The following is a 24,117-nucleotide window of genomic DNA, read 5'->3' as shown; positions in this document are numbered from 1 at the left end:
GCTCGTGTTGGAAATTTTATATCCGTTAGACGCCATATTGGCAAAAGTTAGCTGGTAATTTCGTATTGAGAATCATATTTTGCAAGTTCATTCAATAGCCAAAGCTTCGTATAATAATAGTTTGATTCGAATTTAATTTCCTTAAGTTTATTGCTGAATCTATTTGAGGGTTATAGGTATGTGATTGTGCATGTCGGCTAAGTTCTGTGGCAGTATAATTGGATTGAAGGCTGTTTCTATGAAGCCGTCGGGCAAATTTCATGCTGTCCGTTCTGCAAAAGCTTCTTCCAAGTCATTCATGCTAATGCCTGTGTTGCTCTTGATGGTGCGACACTGACAACCATTAATAATCTCTTACAGAAATTTAATTCCATATGTGATAGACTGAAATATACTCTAGAATTAGAAGAAATCATCCTCAAACAGATTCAGCAATAACCTTAATTAAATTCAAACCATGGACAATTATTATATGCAACTTTTACCATTGAATGGTTCCATCAGAACTCGCAAAATGTGATTCTCAATACGAAATCCAGCTAACTTTTGGCAAATATGGGGTCTAACGCAAATAAAATTTCCAACATGTGCTTCAGCTGCGCATCCTGGGAGTTAAGTTCCATCTATAAAAACGCAACTTTTTTTTCTTGAAATAACCAACTGAAGACGTTTTACGAAAGTCTCCTGTTAAGACTCTGTTACTCAGTTCACACCATAGTTTTAATTATGTATGGCAACCTAAGTAAATAGAAGTACACTCCTTTTCCTTGGGGCATTTTTAAACTTAAAATTCACTTTAAATTCTGTCTTCGAACCACACAAATTAAGAGGTGAGTACCATAAAAAGCATAAGCTCTTGCTAAAACCTAATGATGAAAATAATCGGTACTATAAGTCCTTTCTATAAATAATTCGCGTCAGAAAACAAGAGTAAGACACCCTGATCGCCAGTTTGATAACAGTAAACCAACTTCCATTTGCGCAAAGTGCTGAGGCAGCATAATCTCTTCCCATCCCATAGCTGCAATACCTGATAAGTATTCTACCTGTGTATTTTGCCGTACCAGTCACGGTCTGATTGGCAACCCCATGCCCTCTGTGAGCACAAACACAATGCCATCAAAGTATCCGCTGCTGAGGAGGAGGACGAAGTGAGAGTGCCTTCTGTACACGACCGAATATTTAAGAAATTTGTGGTTAAAATAATAGGACTTTAAAAATACCTTTTGACGCACTGTACTGTACTATAAAAGGGTTGTGGTATTAAAGCGAATAAAACCTTCAATCTGATTTTTAATCGGTTTGTTTAGTTATGTTTAGTTATATTTAAGACTCGATGGAGAAGTCTGAAAGCTTATCCGCCTTTAAAACAATTTAGTTAGAATCATATTTGTTTTTATTATCGAATTTAGGTCCAATTAGTGAGGGCTGGGAATTCTTTTCCTCCATTATTTAGCAGGCATTGAAACCTAGCGGTGGAAAAGTTTATTAAGAAATGTAGTTTGCCTGCTTATATCGTACAAGTACAGATCGTCAACGTGGGGTAGCTTTTGGTTACCCGACACTTGTGTCGTGTACCCTAGAGGTGGCGCTCCTGTCTCAGCAGCCGACACCGGACACCTAAATCTCCAGCGATTGCTGGCTTTTACCTCTCCATCTGATCAGTGAAGACGCAGTGTCGGAATTCAGGTCTGAATCGGCTAGTTTTGTCTGGGTGGGGGAAGTGATCTCTTCTTCTTCTTCGGGGATGGTGTACACCTCACCCGGACTACGATCGTAGTAGGGGAGGGGTTGTAGGATTGAGGGGATGGTTTCGAGCTCTTCATCGCTATCTTCATCTTCCTCGTCTTCATCTTCCCCCTGTTTTGCATAGTCATCGTCAATATCGTAACCCTCTTCCAGCCGTGCTTTCTCTACCAGTGATTCGGATCTTCCGTTGCCATTGTAATCGACCTGACGTTGGATCATATCCTCCCGAGTTCGGCCCCACTTGTCCGCCTTGGTCTCAGCCACCGTAATCTGAGCCTCAAGAGAAACTACATCATCTACTGCTGCAGGTGGGGGATACTCACGTGCCATCGGGTCCTCCCGTCTGCTCTGATCCAGCATCTGTACAGAAAAGACAAAAGAAATACAAAGAAGAATGGTTAATTCAGAGAGTGGATTTGCATTAATTATTCGTTCATTTCTAGATAGTTCTACTGTAAACCGGTATTAAAGTGTCATCTATCCCAAAAAGGTTTTGGATAATGAAGCCATAACCAAAATGGGAAAGTTAAACAGCATGAAACGAAATTTGAATCAAAACGGAGACTAAATTCTGTGATCTTAGTTTTTATTCAGATATATATATAAAAAAAGAACATCACCATGATATATAGTTCCAGTCCAATGTCCCTCATTTAATGTACGAAAAAAAGAGGCGCACCGAATGTCTCGTTTTAATTAGATTAACTAATTTTATTAATTATTATAACTTACTGCAAGTTTTATTTATAATTTAAACTGTATATTTTTTATTAATGCCATAAGCACATTCTCAGTTGAGTACCACCATAAGGTGGTACTCAACTGAGAATAAGTAACAATAGTCTTCTCTATTAGTGAAGAGTTACTTATTTGAAGTAGTGCAATATCATGGCAACTCGTCGTGAAGGCAGAGCACAATATGAGAAACAGCAAATGATGCCTACAACAACTACTTTGTAGCTGATATTTATAAAATTAATCTGTAAGTAAATAAGTCTTTCCAATTATTATATTTGCAGCGTATGCCCATATTTTTCATTTATTGATTGAGTGATAATATCCTAAAATGCGTAAGTTCATTTGAGGATTTATCTCCATTGTGACTTTCGTTCTCTCTCTCTCTTCCTTATTGAAGTGTGTTTCGCTCGTAATCGGCAGAAACATTTATGCAACAAAATGAAAAGTGGAAGAAATATCCAATTTACATATTTTACCAATTTAAAAACTCATAAAAACTGTTTATAATTCTTAGAAACAATTCATTTATTTTCAGAAAATTTCCAAGTAGATTAAATCCCAGGTTTAATAAGCTTGGCCACCCCCTGTATTATATTTAGCATTTTTAAACGATCTGTCTGATTATACATTGTGCTACTACTCTTCTGATAAATTATGCTTTTAATGTTATTTACGAATACGCCCCTCTAAAATACATCACATTCAAAACAATTAAATCTTATCAAATTCCAGTACGTTAATCGGGTAAAAGCATGGACTTACTGTGACCTTGTGGGTAAAAAAATACGACACAAGGTCAAAGGCGATTTTTAATATCTGCGTGTTTGATTAGAATTTTGTTCAAACATTATTAAAGTAAACTTTAATATCTTTAATGTCATACAGGGTATAGTATTTAAGTGAAAGTTTCATAATGTAACCGAGTAAGCAAAAAAAAAAAAAAACAGATTTAAAACTCAATAAAATATCGCTAGAAGGAAAAGAAAATACACTCAATGTGTATATTTTGACTTTATTTATTTAAAAATCTTGTTTCTTGTCTCTTAAAATTTATAAGTAAAAGAATTGGCCCGATTTGGGAAACAAAGTTGTAAATACCTTAAGAAGTATTGTTATTCTGACATCTGGGAAGTATTTGACATAGTTATTAAAGGCGCATTTATACAAATACCTTTTTAATAAACAAAAAAACTCATAAAATTATTTGATAAATTTTTTTATGGCGAGAGTTTTTTTAATGAAGATTTTTTTTCTTGTCAGAGATTTTTTTCCACGTTTTTTTCTACACTTTTATGATTTACACTTCAAGAAGAAATTCAACTTTTAGTTAGTAATCTTCTTTTCCCTTTTTTACCCTTTTCCTAATTTTATTTTTTACCCTAAGTTTGTTCAGCAAGTGATTTTACTCAATGAAAACATTTTTATAGCACTGAACAACAACAATAAACCGTATAAAATCTGTACATATAGTTCACTTCATCATATTACCAAAATTAACAGGAAGTTACCGGATGATCCATTTAGCAAAGTCCATCTTTCTTCCTTCGTGTACCTTTATTTTTCAACCATTCTGTCCTCTTCTATCATCACATTTTTCGAATATCTGCCTCCCGAACAACGAATACGTTTATAAATATTCGCACGTACTAGCAGGAACACATTAAATTAACATACCCACAGCATCATTACGATCCCAAGTCTCCTATGATCCTCAAAGTTCCTCTTCAGTAATTTCAAAAGCCTCGGAGGTTTCTTCCTCCTCACAAAGGGTCAGTGGGACATTAATGTCTCTAATATTCCTCTTGCGTCACTGGCTGTTCGTTTGCTAAGTAGTACGAACAAGATTCTCCCGTTTAACGCGTAAGGTCACGGCCATTTCTGGATTCCGCATTGTGTAGCGCGGGTGGTCCTCTTGCGCGCTCATCAGATAGCCGAAATTTCTCTGGTTGTTTACAGAGTCAGGTAATGGACATTTTTCTCGTTGTTCGCGACGCGTAATAGAAAATTCTTTTTGGTCGGCGCACGTTTTAATGGGACCTCTTGCTGGCGATGTAATGTCTGCTTCTTTCATTGCCTCCCTCAAGGAGCGTTAATGTGTTCCTCATAATGAATCTTACAGAATCTTAATAGCGTTACAACGATTACCATAATTAAAAAGCAAAAATTTTAGCAACACGTAAAGAAATATTGAACTTAGCAGTAAGCGGTGGGTGTGTGTGTTTGGTGGAGCGGACGCTTTCTTTTTGATGAATGTTTTTTTCCAATAAAATTAAGGAACACTGAATATGAAGGAAAAATACATCATTTGAAGCTCCATTGCCATTAGAAATGGAGTTCATTTCATCGTATTCTGAAGAGTTCCTTGAACAGTTTCCCCCAAGCAAGACAATAGAAACCTGTCACCATGGTAACTAGACAGGCGAACCTAATGCAAGTGGCAAAGGATACCGCCGAATGACTGATCTCTGCTTCCTTCGCTCGATGATCAAAGATCGAGGATCTGTTGTTGTACGTGCACATTAATTGCTGGACCTTACACAATAACAGCCACCGAGCTCCTATGCTATTAATAATGCTATTTGTATGTATGTGTGTGCGTTCTCTTTTAGCTGAAGAGAGAAAAAAAGAAAGAGAATGTCCAGTCATCAGCAAAATTTGCAGACATGGTAGAAACAGAAACAAATAAGAAGTGTTTTTATGTAAAATGAATTATCTTTGCTTTTTTTTATCCCTTAAGAAATTTACCTAAGTACACTGCATTTGCGTTATTGAATGAAATGGATAACGGATGAAGTGTTTGAAGAGAAATATCCCCGCCCTAAGACCGGCCACCATTCTGAGCATTAATTACTGACTTTGGATTATTATAAAATTTTAATAAATGCTAAATATTTATTTAGTTATCATCTGTATTCAACTGAATTCATTAATGAAATATTAAGATAAAAAATATAAAAGCAGAGCCCTCGAGGGCAGCACAGTTGGTAGAATCGCCGTCCTCCCCACACCGAGTGAAGAAGACTTGAGTTGGAATCGCTTTCATGAACTGAGGAATTTTTATGGGCCTTTTTTCAAAACATGGCTGAGTTAGTCGGTCTCAGGTGAGGGCACCATGGTTTTTCGTCCAGCAAACAGAAAATCGACCACAACGACACGTAATTTAGAGACACATACTCGGAGAAATATGGCCTTAGTCGCTGATACTCCTAAAACTCTACTACAACAACAACATAAAAGCAGCCTAGAATTCGATAATATAAAGTTATATTTTTCTCTTATGAACGGTTTCTCCTTCTTTTGCAAGAACCTACAATAGTCATCCATCATGGTGCAGTTCCATTATACCTATATCCCGGTTGAGCCTCCATCTTGTCCATCATTAACAACAATTAAATTATCGAAATTAACGAGAAAAATCCACAAGCGTATGGAGTGTATTTTAAGACACGTCCGGCAACCTAAATTTTTATACTTAATTGTGCAATAGTTCTTCCATAATCCATCCATAGTTTTCTTCTCTTTATTACCCAGAAACTATTGAACTAAGGATTTAAAAGTCTATCATGCAGGCTTTCACCCAACGCTGTGTTTTGGTGTAAACTATCCACATTCATAACAAAAAATCCGGTGTATTTGCAGAGTCACAGTAGTTGTCTATATTGCTTGTCAGTAAAATTATATAAAGAAAACTAAAGATAATAAAACCACGACCAGTTTCGAATACGTATAGACGACGACAATCGAAGATTAACATGAACAAACTTGTTATCATAGATTCTCATAAGAGAGATTCATAATTATGAGCCATCACCTGCTACATATTCAGTAAGCGATGCTTATCTATTATGAAAATTATTCATTGCATTTGTTTGTTAAACTGCGACATGCTGTAAAATTTATGTGCCAATTTTAATATATATAACAGAATTAATTTAAAAAGTTTTTACTTTTATATTAAAATTCCATCGTGTACATTTACTAAAACCTTATTGACCAGTTTAATTATTGTTTATAGATTTATGATAATACGCAGTTATATTTTTAAATAACCCTACAAAAAAATTGGCGAGGGCTGAATATGATGACCCAATTCAGTAGGTCTACGATGTACTACAAACTTTCATTCAGATATTGTGGTATAGCAAAGGAATAATGAGAAGGAAGGGCACCATTTTTCGTGCAATAAACAAAACTCATTTAAGATTCTTAGATATGAGTCTTAAGTAACTGCGCCATCGAAGAAAAAGAAGGGCCCAAGCAACCCACCGTATTATATTCGACTCCACTGATATTCATTCATTCATATTCAGTCGGAAGGTTTCCAAACTCCAGAAGAGTTAATTTTTTTCATGTCTGAAAAGTAATATTTTCGGCTACTTGGTGCACAGAATTACGCTTACTTAATTTAACAACAACCTAGGAATCAAAGGAGATAGTCCAAACAATTTGATTGGAAAATTACTGTTGCCGACGCACATTGAGAGATACTTTTCTAAAAATTCCAAAAGTTTGTCAAAGTAATCTTCATTGAGGGCCTGGATATAGGACTTTGAATTCTGTATACTTTAAGATTTTTTTCTTACGGTGGTTCGTGATATTGTCTGAAGATCTGCAAGCCAACTTAGTGGATTTAGATTGGTTCCCGTTGATGGACTGGTATTAGCTTCATTTTTAACTGTTCTTGGTTTGACGCAACCGGGAAGATTTACCACGCTACCCGTATTACAAACCTTTGAATTATTCTGTAAATTGTAGATCTTGAAGGTGGTGGTGTTGATAGTTTGTCCTTTCCTCGAGAGACCAATAAAATTTTGAAATGTTTCGAAACGTTGAAAAACTAAGTTTAGTTTATGGGATTTTGTGAAAAAAAGGATGGCAAAAATAAAACTCCCATGAGGTATGGCACACCATATACTTATTACCACATTTGTTATTTAACCTACCTACTTGTTTGGTTAATATAAGTGGGCAATATTAGAGCTATGACAGTCACTTTTCAAAATGGCAATGCCCTTCTAGATTGTACCACAGTGGAGCAGCGATACAAACCCTGTACAACTGGTAGGGGACTATTCAGAAATGGTTGCAAAATGTATTGGTTGAAGATCGACTTGGTAGACTGGTTAGAGCAGCGTGCTGACCTTATTCAAAGGCGCAGATACATCAGTTTTGATGTAAGCTATGATAAATTGAATATTAGCTCGCCATTTATTCCAAACGGATCCACTAGCATCAGGAATTATTTGGCAGTTGTAATGCTGACTTCCTCGTGGGAGTTTAGTGCTTTCGCTACTTTTCACTCGTTTGGGGTAGTCTGAATTCAAATCATGGAGCCTGGAGGAATTCTTCAAGGCTAAATTTTGAATACTGCAATAAGGTGTTTTTCAACTTCTTTAAAAGATTCTGTAGTGATTTTCGTAGCTAAATCTGCACTCCTGGTTAACATGCTTTTTTTGATAGTTCATAACTAATAATGCAATGATTTTTATCTCTGGACTATTCAACAGTCCATCAGTATTTGACACAAAGAGATAATATAAACAGGCTTAAATATACGCCATCTTAATCTATCTACAAATGGTAAACTCGGTAAGATTTAATTTGTATTTCAAAATACAAATACGAAATAAACTTAAATGAATTCGAATCACTAAAGGAGAAGGAATGGCGTTATAAGTAACGACATGGTCGCTTGAAAACACTATTTTGAAAACATCAATTCTTCTTTGCCATAAGTAACCAGAAAAAGGGAAGAGATGGGGGGAAGTTAGGATAGAAGCGCCAGTGTGATCGGTCTACAGCAAGGCGTGAAGTCGTTTGTCATAAAGTATAGAGCCACCTAAGTCCAACAAAGCCACGATCGCCGCAGCTGTTGACGAGAAAATCCATGCCCGAAGCTTCCATCACAAAGAATCACGGGACCCATCTTCAACTGCTGCACAAGTTTAGTTTTAATCTTCAGGTCTAAGAAGTAAAAAAGAAAAAAATCTGATTTGTCGTAATTCGAACTGCATTTTCTGTTTTTATCTTAATGGGTTGCATCCTTGATCTTTCCTTGCTGTTGTGTGCCGTGTACATTTGCGCTTGACTTTATCGGATATCGATAACAGGTCGGTGGGAAGGGGGAAGGCGAAAGCATTTTTGCCATTTTTTCGGTTCCTTTGTTATTTCTGTATGTGCTCCGTAGCATCTAAAGCCGGAGTGGGAGGATGAGCAATGAAACGAGAAAGCGCCAGTGATCAGGAAAAGCACGTGCGTTATCAGCGAGAGGGGGGAGAAAGATACAAATGTTTGTCGCACTGCACACCGTTACCAAGATTTTCGGGTTATACATCAGGAAGGAACGACTGATAAATATGTCCTGCAGGGGATCTAATGGTCCGTTAAGAGCGCTATTTAATGTACTAAGTGTGTACTTCCAAGTCACGTCACAGCTGAAAGAAATCGGCACATTATTTCTGAAAGTTGCTGCGAAAATAATATACAGCAAAGATAGACAGACAGAGAAAGAGAAAATGAAAATAGGGCTAAGAGAATGGAAATGGTTAAAGCAAAGAAAAAGTGAAAATAATATAAGACCACGAGGAGTCAGTATATTGCCTGTACTCGAAATACTTCAGAAGGTGATCTACTACAATTCTGAGTTTGGTGTCATTTATTAAGCAGTGTACAATGACGTTGAATTAATTGCTAAAAAGTCTGAACCGAAATCTATAATGTATTGGTTATAAAGAATACATTACTTTATTTGTTCTTCTCAGCGTTTGTGTCATGGAAATTAAGGAGGGTTGTAAGTTGCGTGTATCATGGTCGATTTGCTTGTTTTCTTGGATGAAAAACCCGAGTTGAGGGAGAATCCTCGCCCGTGATCGACAACTCGGCCACGATGTGAAAAAGCCCATGAAAATTCGTCGCGCTTTGACGAGGTTAAGACCCAGACCAATTTCCGGAGGGCGTACGAGGACAACGATCGAAGCTACTATGGAGCTCCTGGGGAGGGTTAAATTATATTATTAATAAAAACAGCGGTTTCAAACTGTACACATTTATATGCAATAAATTATGCTCGTGGAAATATCGGTATATAAATCAGCAGTTTGATTATCAGAATCAACTGCCATGGTATATATTGCCAGAGATTGTTCTTTGATTTTGCGCCAAGGCAACTACGGTCTTGAACCGTCATTTTGTTGTGTATGTAAATTGGGTATGCTCTGTGATCGGTTTGCTTGGTTCCTGAAAAAATCCATAGTTTCTGGAACAAAAATCAATGTAGTTCTCATTCGAGGAATCCTTTTGGAAACCAAGTGCGAGGATACAGAAGCACACGCGCTTTGAGTGATATTCTTGTTTCTTCCTATCTTTTGAACTCCTCTGGGCTTAAGTGTGGCCATCCCGGGATATAAACAGAAAATTTATTTATTTTAAATAACTGTCATATTAGGATGAAAGTTTTATTTATATATAATGTATCAAAGACTCTAACGAGGCTGTTTAGTTGGTGATCGACCTATAATTATTAATATGCTTAAGTCTGGTATGAATAGATATAGGATGTTAGCGAATTTAAGCATAGAGGTTTGAGTATTTTTAAATAGCAATTTGTTAAATGCACAAATATTAAATTAACAAACCAAGAGAACTCCACTAGGAATGAATGGTTTATTGTCGGGTTCTCGAGAATCAGCAAGTATTTCAAATGAGAGGTGACATCATTCTCATTTATTTAACTGCTGCTGCTGCAAAACATGAAAACTCAGCAAATGGAATGTTTAAATCGTAATTTAAATAACCACGTACAGAAACGCTTGCACCATGTCAGTTGTAACCTTATAAGAATGTGATGACTATTCTCTAAAGAAATTGGTAACTCTTTGCCTTCTTACGTTCAAATGGCTTCAAATATGGCGCCTTGACCATGCCGACATGGACTTCACGAAGTTCAGTCCACTAAAAAGAATTACCAGATTAGCAAATGGCGCTCATATTTCTTGACAGTTCTTGATCCCTGATGATCTCCATCTACAAGTATGTCTCATCCCTTGGACTACAACGTGATTAGTTCTCATTTTATTATTAATTTTTCTACTGGTAATTAATCTTACTGTACACTTCTTTTTGTACATATGACGTTAATGTTTAAACCTATTTTATGGTTTATTTTACTGTTGGAATTCTCTCTCATAATATTTATCAACTCTGTTAATTATTCTTCTCTCCTATACACTCTTAATGGTTTCCTTGTGTATATCTCGTTGTCAATAAAATCGTAAACAAAATATGGTGATGTCTTTGTTTTCTTTAGCAGTTGTAGATTTAAAAGACAGTCTGTGGTAGCCTGCTTTTAATTTCAGCTTACATATTAAAGAAGAAGACGAATTGAATCAAAGGATATATTTTTCTTAGTTAAAGGAATATTAGACTGGAAATTATAGTATTTTTGTTGTAAATATGTCTTTCGCCTTTCTCCCATGCTTTATACGTGCCATACCATCTTATATTTGGTTTACCTTCCATTTCATTGGGTATTTGTGATCCCAAGAGTTTCTTTTTTCCATATTTGTAATAATAGGTTGTTAAAACTGTGTTATAAACAAGTACTTTTGTCTTTTGGCCCATGTCTTCTTTGCTCCAAATGAATTTGTTTAACTGGCTTCAACAAATTCATTTGGCTAAAGCAAAAAAGTGTTCTTTCATCTTTATTAAAGACTGTTCCTAGATTAAACATTTATTAACGTTCCAGTTTTTAGTTATTTAGTCTAGACTAAGTTTACCTTGTTTTTCTAAACCTTTTTAGCTGTATTCGCTAGGAATTCGGTCTTTGCCTAGCCAAAAACCTGCTATTTTGATAATCGTCCTCTGTTTTCTGTTCATTCCACTTTTTTGCCATTTTAAGCTTTTAACCTTGATGGTTATTCCAATATCATATTATCGCTGTCCTGACAGGCACAAGGAAGTCTTCGTCTTCTTCATCCCAGCGGCTTCTCGGATGGTAGAGTTGTGTTACCTTTGTCCTATCATAATGAAAAGGCATTAAACTGTAATTTCATCCATTTGGTCGACTTGGTCCCTTATTGGCAGCCCATCTTCGCTTGTTTAGCTGGCTCACCACTATCAAGATTACACCAGGAAAATTTGAGAAGAGGACATTTGTTCTGGATCGCATTGAGTTCCCCCACAAGCCAGGCTTTGATAATAAGGGGCCTTCTCCTGGTTTCCCCAAACCTTCAGTAATCCCATTGAAAAGTTAAATGTTATTAAAAAGAGTATGAAGGGCGATATTAATACTGAATCAAGTCCCCAGATGGCACTTTTCTCTGAACTTCCTTATCGTTTATTTATGCGGGTAAACGTGTTTTCGTATCGCCTAATTAACCCGTTACCCTTAGTTTACAAACTTCTGCGATGTTAAATGGCACGACTAGACTTATCTCTAGAACAACACACAGTCACTACCAGAGTACTGCAGGAACATAACTGTAACTACTTCGGTATGCATCGCTTGCTGCCAAACTGCCAGACGGGTCTACTTCGAAATGTAGAGATTTAAGTCTCACCTTCTGAAGATTTCTCGCAGCTGCGCCACCACTTCCGTTTTGAATATTCTAGTCACGTCTCTTTCTCTCTCTCTCTCCAGCAGGGTCGCTAGACATTCTGGTATCAAAAGAACCACCTCCTTCTGCGGCTGACATGAATGTGATTTTTCTTGGCTTCTGATTACGCTGCTGCTCACAGAGAGGAAAGGATACTTCCATTTTTGTATCACATACTCATTAGAATAATACGTTATACACTTCCTCGTGAGTTTCAGTACTGGTTGGAGTGACAGGTGCCATGCCATTCATAAAAGAACGAGAGAGAGAGAGAGAGAGAGAGAGAGGAGAGAAAAATAAAACGAACAAAAGCGAGAACAGGAAAGGAGAGTAAAAATAAGAAAAGAAAGAAAAGGAGGATAAAATGGAATGGGAAAAAAGAAAACTAGAGTAAGGATGGAGAGGGAGGAGATGTATAAAAGAGAATCCAAACTTTGGTTACATTACCGTATCCGCACTGGATTATTGTGTTAGTCACTGGACATTCAGCGTGGTAGTAATAACCCTATTTCCATTCCTCTGCTTTACCCTGCACTGTAATGACAAGCGAGATTAACGCATGCATCTGGCGCAGTGAGACATTAGTAATTCTATAAAGAATTTCACTCGCTTCTCCCATACATTTACATATGGAATCGTATAGTGAGCATGAAAAGTACGTTCTTTCTCTGCTTAACTTCTAATGCTACAAAATCCTGCATCAGCATTTCGTGAAGTAATTTTGGAGCCTTTTCCTCTTGTAAGCAACGAAGAATAGATGGAAAGTCGACTCTTTCCTATTGAGAACGAACTTTATTAAGAAACCAGAACAACTATCCGATTTTCTCCCTCCCGTTTTTACTCCAGCTCTGCTTCGGCACATCAAAAGAAAAACGTTTTTGTTTCATGAATACAGAGTGGTTTCACTACTGCAATCCGCATTTCAAGGTTCTGTCTCACACCGACTCTAGCAGCATTTACTTTTTTCCTTTCTGTTTGTGTTCGGGGATTTTTGTTGGAAAATTGCTGAGGCATTGTTTCAGAATCCACCTTGGGCAGAGTGGATTCAAATTGTCACTTTCCAACGCGAGATGAAGATACAAATGAACCTCATAAATACTAAAGTGTAGACAGATTGATTTTCTAAATGGCAATATTCAATTGGGACAGCATTTTGGCTGGCGCTATTGAAACTCGTATATTGTATTTTTTTATCATCAACTGAAGATTACTGCTATCTATATAATAAATATGAAATATTAATTTATACAAACCTCTTGGGCTTTCTATGGTTTTGACGGAAAGATCCATAAAGTATTAAATTGAATTTATTCACGTTTTCCCATGCATAAATTATTTCAAATGTCTATATTTTAAAATTTTAAATTCAAACTTGTAAAAATAATGAAAAATAAAACTTTAAATAAGAGTGCAAAATAATTTATTAACTCTAAAAAATTTAATGCAAAATTAAGCTACTTGGTGTAGTGGAATCTAGCTTTCACTGTACCTTATCTTGACCTTGCCCAACTATCATTCCTCCGATGGTTAAAACCGGATGGTCCCATCATGAATTCTTGACCCGTAGTGGCCATCATACTAACCCTTTGTTGGTCTTGCCCGCCTCCCATCTTACCAGCAGGTCCTTGCCTGTTCACTGTTGTTTGGGACAGCTGCTGACGTCGGTTGGAACACTCATTGCATACCCATACGGATCGCTGCAGCAGAAAGGAAGAAAATTTAAGTGTACAATGGAAAGGAGAAGGAGAGTAAACCAGAAAAATTAGAGAAAATATTCTCAATATTTACAAGAGAATATGACAAGAAAAAAACAGTTTATTCATATGAATTTTACAAAGAGCCAAAGAAAGTAGCGTAAGTAATTGAAAGAGTTAGAAATATCCATGTGGTTCCAAGTTAATTCAGCGATGTCCTGGTCTGAAGAAGTCTGCGAGCAGTACGAATGAATATATTCAGGTTTGCCGTCACATCCAACCTTAGTTCATTGACGAAAGTAGTGGGCTGGATCAGAAAAATAACTGATCTGTACAAGGTTAGCACAAGGGCATCCAGCCTCTTAGGTATGCCCTTAGATGTGCGCACCTAGTTGTTCTGATAAACTAATGTAGAAACTCAAAACGTTCTTACATTACATTACACTCTTTTTAAAACAAAACTGTTATCAACTGTTATCAATCCTAACCATTCTTCCCTTCATTAAATTTTCGTATTTTTTTTTAGATTGAGTAATTCTTTTTCTAAGCTTGTTCAGAGATTTCGTGGAGTAGTTTTAGATCATAGAAAATCTTGCGAGTTTCAAGCGCCTCTAACCTGAATCAGTTGCAATGGTTTCTTATAGAAGATCCTATGGTAGGATCTTCTTATTGATTCTCTTTTGGTGAGATAATTGATGAAGTGACTTTGAAATTGTTTCAGTTGTATTTCATCTGATTGGTGTATTGGATTCCAAAGAGGTGATACAAATTCAATGATTGGTAGAACTCTGAGCTCTGAACACACAGTGATATCTGAGTTATCAATAATATACTGAAGGCGAAGTGATCTTTCTTCTTAGTACTAGAAAATGAGAGAGTGCAGCGTTTACTTTAAGCCTGTTGTTGGTTGCCCAGCAAAAAAAAGGACTTTATTGCTTTTTGGAAACGAACTAGCATCACAGACGTTTTTCACAGACCTGAAAATTTTAATCTCATTCACATCGATTAAGGTCTGAATTTCATTGCTATCAATTGCATTGACAAGATCGTTAATAAAAGCGTTGAAGAGAAGGGAATAAAAAGAACAATCTTTGTGGAACTCATAGTGATGAGAAAACGGCTTGCCTTGGGTATACCTTTTTGGATGATGATACAGTTGTTCAAGTATTCTATGATGTGCAAGGTTAGCTCCAAGCAGATCGTGTAGGACTTTGTCAAAGGCTTTGGCAAGATCCATGTAGACAACATCAATTTAATTGCCACAGGTAATCTTTCTAATAATAGAATTCCAGAAAGAGAGAGGGGGGCGGTGTCCATGAGGTTCATTATACCGCTTGTAAACCTGTTTATCTGTGACAAGCGGATAAAAATAAGCTGTAAGATGTTTTTCAAAAAACTTTTCCAGAGAATTTAGAAGACTTATTATTAGGCGGTAGTTTGAACTTTTTGCAGACTGTTGTTCTTAGGAATGGGAATTGGCTTGTAAGAATTTTTCACATTTGATATGATAGTTTATGAAGTAGGACTTTTACCAATAAAAAAAATCTTTTGAAACATTTACTTGTTCTCTGGTTCCACTACATATTCATATAATACTTGCAGCTGGATTCCTTTTTTAAAGTGGCAAGATCTGGCTATGATCGTTCAATCAAAGCAAAGTGAAATCGAAAAATTTCACACCATGATAAGAAGACAAACCACCAGCCTTAGAAAGCACAATTCTTACATACGAGCCAATATTATTTACACCCTAACTTACTTTGGCGCTAATTTAGAACAATTTCAAAAGAATTTCGTAATCGAATTCGGCGATATGTCATTCTCGGGCTTTATCTAATTCAACTTAGTGCAGCCTGAATCCATCCACTCATTTTCAACCGCACTAAGTTAAATTTTCGTATTAATGCGCGAAAGAAAAGTTAAACATTAATAAACAAAATGAATGAGTGAAAGTTATTAATAATAAGTTATATCTACTGCACCGTATTTCTGAATGTGTGCAGTTTATTAAATATTTATACGGTGCTGTTAAGAAAGGATTGGTAGATACGAAAGGTCCACGAGCTCTTTTTTAACTAAAGGTATCGATCGCGGGAGATGGAGAGCTGCAAACCCTCGTGATTGTAAAATACTCAAAGTAATTGAAAAGGAGGAGGATGATATGTTCCAGGCTAGTTGGGCAATACAGAAAAGCAATTTTTAAACAACAGAAATAGGAAAATTAATCATGTAAATTATACGCATAAAATTTGGAGGTTTTAATTTATTAGTACTCCATAGAAGCTCACTCGAGAACAGGAAGCTATTTTTATGATAACCACAAACTCGAAATGTATTAGAAGCTATATTTCTTAGTACTGTGTGTAGGTTGAAGGCTGAGAAGATGAAAGAAGATACTTGTTAACATTAGACTTGAACTTCTGTAGACTGTAATTTTCAGGAAATACGTATGAAGGATGGTTTTTCCAGAAAACGGAGGTTTAAGGAATAATTAAGGAAGGAGAAAAGTAGGTTCTGTGAGTTTGAAGTTGCACAGTGAAAGGATGTTGACTGGTTGTAGAACATGCTCGAACTGGTTCGGAAAAGAGCAGGGGAATTGTAGAAGCCAATTCAGAAGAACAGTGCCCATGGAAGTAGAGAGACTTTTAGAGATGGGTGATTAATAAACTTAACTGCCCACTTTTGAATGGAATCTAGAAGCCTGAGAGAGGTTTTGGGGGCACCGCCCTAGACATGGGAATAACATTCCATGGTAGGGCTTTGCGATTTGTACAGAGTGAACAGCTGTTTGGGAGAAAAGTAATGTCGAAAGCGAAAAAGAAAACCCAGTTTTTTAGATGCAGAGGAAGCAATGTTTGTAATGTGCTTATGCCAAGAGATATTAGAAGTCAGGGTAATCCCTAACAGGGATAAGGGGTCGTATCTAGAAATCTCAGTGTCGAAGATAAGTATAGGAGCAGAAGAATTCTTTTTGGCGACATATAAGACAGGACGGAGTTAGAAGGATTAAAATTAACTAAGTAATCTTTGCCCCATTGAAGAATTACTTGGACATAGCATTTAAGGAATTGGTAGTGGACAGTCGAGAAGTTGACGCTGTTTGTTCCGGGCAAGGTTTCTCAAACTGGAAAGTGAAATGTAATGTGCTATCATCAGTAAAACTATGGACAGGAGTTCCAGTCAATGGAAGATTATTAATATATAGAGGAAAAGAGTGGGAAAAATAACTGAACCTTGGGAAATACCAGCATTAGTGGAGAAGTAAGAAGATAGAGAGAGAGATCTACTTTACCCTCAGTGGGCGGTCAGAGAGAAAACTGGATATCCAATTACAAAAAAAGGTTGGAAAACCATAAGATGGAAGTTTATTTAGAAGACCTAAATTTCATTCCATTGAATTTTTCCAAAGATAGGAAAAATAAGCCAGTATGTCACCAATGGATCTACACTGATGGATTCCATACTGGACAGCATTGATGAAATGGAAAGTTTCAAGATATTTTAGAAGTTGGCGGTTATTGGATTTCTCTATTACTTTGTAAGGAGTAGAAGTGAGTGAAGTGGAACGATAATTGGATGGAAGGGATTTGTTACTCTTTTTCAGGAATTGGATGGATATGAGCAAATTTCGAAGCAGAAGAAAAATCACCATTGTAATTTGCCAAATGTACAAAGGTGACCCAGAACAAGGGTAAGCTCACATGCGCAGGTTTTGAGATCAAGTGGAAAAATACCATCAGGGATTTCTCCACTTGAAATACCATCCCTTTATTGGCATCAAGATTGTTTTAAATTCTTCTGACTTTTTAAGGAAGACCAAAGGAGGCATTGATTGTAATGTATTGGTAATGATAGGAGATGGCTTACTAAGATCATCGGTACAGGAGTTACAAGAAAAATAGGATGCTAGGAAGTTGGCTTTATCTTTAGCTGAAGTGGGTATAGAATCATATTTTGCCATGCATTTAAGAATAACGTAAGATACAAAATATAAAATTTGTGAGATTATTCATATTCAAGAGATCTCGCTTCATGTGGCCCATCGGAAAAGTTCCCAGAATCCCGGTTGTCCAATCCACCCCTGATTAAATTTCTTAAAATTAAAATATGCTTTTTAAGCTATAAACTCCGAATAATTTTTTTTAAATGTATTATTTTGCCATTTTATTTATTTATTATCATTTTTAAAATCATTCATATACATATTAATACACTTCTTAAGGACTATAAATGATTAAAAATGAGACAAAGTATTTTAATAAAAATGAATCAATTGAAAGAAATAAACAAAACATTTCATTGCGACTTAGAATGCTATCTAGAAAAGCGATAAGTAATTATCGAGCAATTAATTATCTTCCATTTTTCGATAGCCTTATCTTGTAACATTGATCTTTTTATTTCCTTTGTTTTCTTCATAACCAAACAAAATACTTTTTCTGGCTGCAAATCCATAACAGTCCAATCGTTGTAGACAATAATTCAATTGTAAAACTGATGGATGGGTAGGGATTCTATGCGATGTCTCGTTCACGTCCGTGCGCTGCTAAACACCATGAATTTGTACTCAGCATGTGTCTGTCAGCTACTGTGTCATTGACGGCCTGGGCCGTCAGGTCAGTTGAAGGCTTAAGCCAATTAGTATTAGAAAATCGTACATAATTGTATTTGATGGAGTCCATTATCTTGTGGCATTAAAGCGCACTTAAAGAGCGACGAACATCCTCCGGGTTGTTTTTAGAAGTCCGTTAACAGCACAGTTGAGGAGAAGCCTTGGCGAAGCAGTTAAGGTGGGCATTACACCTACGGTTCGTCTTATACCTTACCGCTTAATTATAAGCGCTTGGGCTAGCAGAACTGCCAAGGAAGGGTGTGGCCATAATATGCATGAGACATAGTTCAGGAGGTGGAAAGAAATCCCCCGTGCGTCATGAAGCGTACAGTTTAGTGTCACGGAAATGGCGAATTCTAAAGGTTACGCTAGGTTGCACAGAAAGGGAGAACGTATACAACAGGAAACACGAACATCCGAGGCATTTAGAGCACATTTTTGTTTTCTTTTTTGTTAACAACTTACATGGTACATAAAACCGATTAAAATGATCATAATGGATGATAATGCAGCAAAACAAAGGTGATCCGTTAAAACCACCTTAAAAACATTGTACAAATAATAGTGAATTCCACAAACTGTTCTCCCTCCTCCCCCTTTACATGGAGATATAATAGGAGGCTATGAATTAGATGATGCTGTAAATTTTGAAAGATCTTTTTCTGCGTTTTACTGCATAGTGGTCCACTTCTACATCGTGATGATTGTGATGTCATCTTAAAATAAAATGAAGCCGATTTGCTAGGGTCCTATTTTGTCTCTTACATTAACCTTCGTGGATAATCCTGATACCAACATTTCCAGGTTCTGATGACATTTCTGAAATTATTCTTAAAACACGGGGTTAATGATTTCCAGTTTGGATTCATCCAATATAAATCTAAATAGTATCAGTTGGCTTGTGGCACTCATCTTTGGACAAATTTCACAGAAAAACGGAAGACACTCAGGTTGTTGAACTCAGGAAAGATATATTTCAAAGGCATTTGATAGCGTTTTTACAAAAAAAAACTTTAAGCTTCTATAACAGCTGGATAATTTTCTATATCTTCTTAAGTATATATTTAAAAAGTGGACGAGCTGGCAATATCCAATAGAACTAAAACTGGCGATTACAGCAAGGCGTACCTTTAAACATGTCCACCATAGTTTCGAATTCCAAATGACAAACAAAGTTCTTTTGTTTAAGGTGCTTTGATAAGTCCAGATTGCAACACACTAGTATTGGTACAGGTTACCAACAAATACAATACAATACCATACCATACTATACTATATTATACTTTTTATCGAAATGGCGAGAGATGCAAGACGTGATCAACATGTTTTGCTAATACTCAGAATACCAAATCTCCATAACCTAAATAATTGATAAATTTTGGAATATTGACAAACGTCATTCAGTAAAGAAAGAAAGCTCGAGAATAACGCTTTACTAGTAGTGAAATAGTCTAAAGAAATAGTCCAATTATCCCTAAAATAGCCTTACATTTATAAAATAGGAATGTAATGGCTTGTGCAATATTTCTTATTGAAAACCCATCAATTGTTCGGTATCCAATCAGCGAACTTCATTCACTTTCGTGCTATATCTAAAACTAGTACAGCCTTATTACTTCAGAACATCATGCTAGACCATCATTACTGACTGAACTATTTGAACAGGACGATATTTTGTTGTTGACTTTCAGCTAAGGATGCCGCGATTTTTTCCCCTCTAGATAATAAACTTTGTAAGTCACTTGGATTGATCGGTGTGGAAAATCTGGCCTTTTCCAATAAAGTATCTCTTCAGATTTATTGTAAATTTGTAGGTACTGGAAAAACTGTATGGAAAATTTCGGTCAAAAATGCGAAATGTGCTAAAGAAATTTCTTCCAACACGTCAGCCGTTGCTGGAAGGAGTTCTGATTTATTGGGACTCATTTTTCACTCAACAGGGACAATATTTTCTGGTGCTCTGTTCACTCGATGTACGTTCTCTACACCCCATTATACGTGCTCTTGTTCTCTCAGCTAGGCCACATACTTTCTGTCATGATGGCAAGAGATTAATGTGTGACCTCTACTATCTGCCGGGTTGTTGTTCACTTCTGACAATACTGCCCAAACTAAAACAAGACTTCATTTTTCTTTTCCAACAAAATACATATTTCATAATGTTATTGAGTTCCATTTTCAGTCGCACAGAATTTTATTCGGTGTTTCTTAAGGCCGGGCTATAGTATAAACTTATTTTATTTTTTATATCTTAAATTAAGACATTTATTTACCCTTTAAGGACTTCTTTCAGTAAAAATGCAAAGAAATGTTTACTGGAGGCGTTTAAATATAATAAGAGATACCGATAGTGATAGCCATGGGCTATTTTAAATATTCAGTAACTTTAAATACTAAGACAACAGAGGACAAAGGCACTCAGCCACGCGAAGAACTATAGCGGACACAGCTGGTGAGTGCGAATATCCACAGCGTTCATGATCGATGCCATTTATTGATTTTTAGCTCTAATGGACTTTGTAAACATGAGACCTACAACGCATTCGTAGAGAAAGTGGTCAGATGGAAGTGGTCACGATGTTTTGCTGTTTAAGAGCTGTCAGGGTAGTGCAAGTATTCGAATATTATTAATAATTCATCAGTTTATTTATAATCAATTAGAAATGAAGGCTATTTATGCGGCCCGTTCTATACTAATAAGGTATTTCATTTATTTAAACCTATATTTACATAAAGATTTATGGTACTTCATCTTTTGGAATGTACATATGGATACAACGTATTTCTGTAATGCTCAATTACATCTTCTTCGTTATAACTTTATTAGAAAGCTCAAAAGATCCTCGAATTTTTTTATAAAATAAGAAACAAAGTGAGAAGCTGTTTGCAGAGCTCCACACTATCATCCCCCCGACAGGTTCTTCCATATGACCCGCTTTTGTTAATGTTCGCTCCAGAAATTTATTGAAAGGTTTTGTAATTACCAGAGAAAAACCTAAAAACGTTACTTGAGAGTGAGGGAAAAAATCTCACTTGCGTCATGCCCCGAGACATTTTAATCAGTCCTTGTAAGGTGTCTTCGGCCTAGCAAGTAACAAGACACCAGTTTACTTAGCGGGAATTTCTTCCTTTTTTTTCTGTTTCTCATCTACACATCCGAGATTAAATAACCGTGAGGTTTAAAGTCCTCGTCATAACAAGTGCAAATAATTTTTAAGAATATTAAATGCAAGGCAGTCCAAAAAAAAAATAAAAGTTATTAATGATGATAGCCCTTTAACTTGACTACGTTAACTATGCCAAATATCAAGGGGATTTCACAGGAGCAATTTTTAAATTGCGACAGGTATAATAAGGCACAAAATATTAGACGTATCTCTAAACGCTTAATTATAATAATTATATATATTCAAATAATTTATCCATTATTTGTGTGTAATTTAATTAAAAGTCACCAGTAAGTTATTCAGATAAAACTATCGCAAGAATGTTTCGCGTATAGGAAACTGAACCTTTTCTTTTTTGGTTCGTTATTCCAGATTCGTACACTAGATGGCGCTCCAAACAATAACGTACTTCGATGACAAATGACACCAGAGGAGCACAGCTATACTGTTTGTTCCCATTGATTTCTGCTCCAGTGCAATGGCTTCTGCTTTTCCGACAAATAAGTTCCGCGTGCTGTTCGTAGCCCCCTTTCTAGCTGCCCTCCCCTAGCTGTACACCGGGTACAACGAAAATACAGAGAACACTGTGGTTTCTACAATTAGATAATTGTGGTGGAGAGCAATTAACAATCGTATAATTTTGAAAGTATAATCAGATTCCTGAATCGAATCACCAAGTGTGTAAAATTAATTAAAATCAAAAATATAAAAGAAATTTGAACTTTACGCCAAAAAACCTAATTCAACGAAAACTACAATGTACACATGTACAATTTTACGTATCAGAAATATACAACTTACACTACAATGTACACTCTTACGTATCAGAAACGTAAAAATTTATACCAGAAATATACAAAAATATACAACTTACAAATTTAGATACAGTATCAGAAATGCACAATATTTAGATACCAAAATGTACAATGTAAAAATGTACAAATTTAGATATCAAAAACACCATCTCGGTGAAAGAAAAAGGTGTCTGAATTAAATCTACAAATATTAATAACAAAATTATAAAAATAAACTTACATTTCTTTACTCACAATTAAATTAAAGAAAGCAATTGTGTTTTATAAAATATTTGAGCAACTAGAGTTATCTTTTAATAAATTTGCCCCCTCTCTCTCAAATGTTTATCGTTCGTTGCATGCTGGGAGGGTGTACTGCAAGATGTGATTCTTTATGACCGCCAGGAAGGATTCATTCATTTTCATTCCCTTCAATTATTTTCTAGTTATCCTTAGAAGTACTGCAAGAAATGTGTCTTAATCAACATTAAGAATGCAATTGCGACTCCACCGGTTCGTTAATTAATGATAGAATGTTCATTACTTCTCGCAGCACTGCAAAACATAATTAACTTTTACAGTCGCTCTTCTATTATTGTTAACTGTTGTTGACAGCTTTCTTCTCTACTATGTCAAATTGCAGTGAATTATGGCGCATCTATATAGGTGTTGTCAGTTCTTTTGCAACGTACAACTTGTTTTTTTACGAAAAAACTTTTTCTTGTACACTTTCATGAGGAAATGGCTTCACCATAGCGTTTATAAAGAGTTACTTTACATGACATTTAGGAAATAAAAGCAAATTAGGGTTTCATTTACTCGCAAAGGCAATTTCAGGTTCCCTCTAGTGGCAGTTTGTTGTACTCGTTAGCTTTAAAAGAATTGTACACAAAAAAATTTGCAGTCTTTGCCCGAAACCGATTAATTCGGCCATGATATGGACAAAGGCTATAAAAACTATACGCGATTCGAACCCAGGCCTTTTTCACACGACTGCAAGATGGTGGTCATAACCATCGTGCTGGCCACGACGGCTTTTTCTGTCAGTAATTACAAAATGACAGAATCCCCCCACGATATCACCTTATAAACGTAAAGTGTCCTACACTTTTGATACCGCAGTGCATTTTATTGCATCTGCGTGGAGAGCACGTTTAGTCTTCTCGTTATCTGAAGAGTAATGGCAGGAATGCGCATGTCTTTGACATTATCATCAATTAAAATTAGCCCTGGAGGTGGAAAATCATTTGTTAAACTCTCCCCAGGCGGTTTGCTGTATATGCTTCGCATGGCCTTTTTATTTTTATTTGCTCCTTTCGTTACTTCTTAAACTACTTAAGATTCCCCAGCGAGTCTTTTCTCCTGCAGACAAGAAGAAGGAGGAGTAATGACGAATGTTTAGGATAGATTATTCTTTGTCGTAGGGTTAGTTTTGGGAAGTTTGACTTTATCCTCTCTCTCTCTCTCTCACACACACACACATACATACGCGGTTGCTATAGAAAATAGAGACCCGTTTTAATCAGTCGAATACCTGTTCAGTACTGTGTTCTGTGGCCTTCATGACAGTGGACTCATAACTCGTTAAGAGTGCGTATTTGGTGACGAACGGGTTGATGAATAGCCAGTAATTAAAGAGTAGGAAAAGACGTTTAATTAGACTTAGAGTTATTTAGGAAGTTATTTGTCTCGGTAAGATGACGCCATTCAGCTCTGGGTGGTGTGCCTTTTAGAAGGAATTTTCATTTCTTAACGTTGCTTACAACATTC

At 36.2% G+C, this 24,117-nt stretch overlaps 1 protein-coding gene across 10 annotated transcripts in view; it reads right to left on the bottom strand.

The window, feature by feature from the left end:
• LOC150086788 (uncharacterized) overlaps window positions 1-24,117 on the bottom strand; it is a 181,134-nt gene that overhangs the window by 78,389 nt on the left and 78,628 nt on the right. For 7 of the 10 annotated variants that reach the window (XR_016546898.1, XR_016546896.1, XR_016546897.1 and 4 more), the window contains exon 3: window positions 1,650-2,109. Coding sequence is in view for 7 of the 10 variants with exons in the window: in XM_090372752.1 (XP_090228878.1) it covers window positions 1,650-2,109 (460 nt within the window). In the remaining 3 variants the exon portion in view is untranslated. Of the gene's footprint in view, window positions 1-1,649; window positions 2,110-13,569; window positions 13,711-24,117 lie in introns of those variants that run through there. The other 3 variants (XM_090372755.1, XM_090372756.1, XM_090372753.1) reach the window with 3 other exon arrangements.

Source organism: Mastigoproctus giganteus, chromosome 4 (assembly GCF_048544385.1).
Source record: "Mastigoproctus giganteus isolate SK-2022 chromosome 4, ASM4854438v1, whole genome shotgun sequence".
NCBI classification, from domain to species: Eukaryota; Metazoa; Arthropoda; class Arachnida; order Uropygi; family Thelyphonidae; genus Mastigoproctus; species Mastigoproctus giganteus.
The sequence above is the reverse complement of the archived record's forward strand: the minus strand, read 5'-3'. Positions and strand labels throughout refer to the sequence as shown.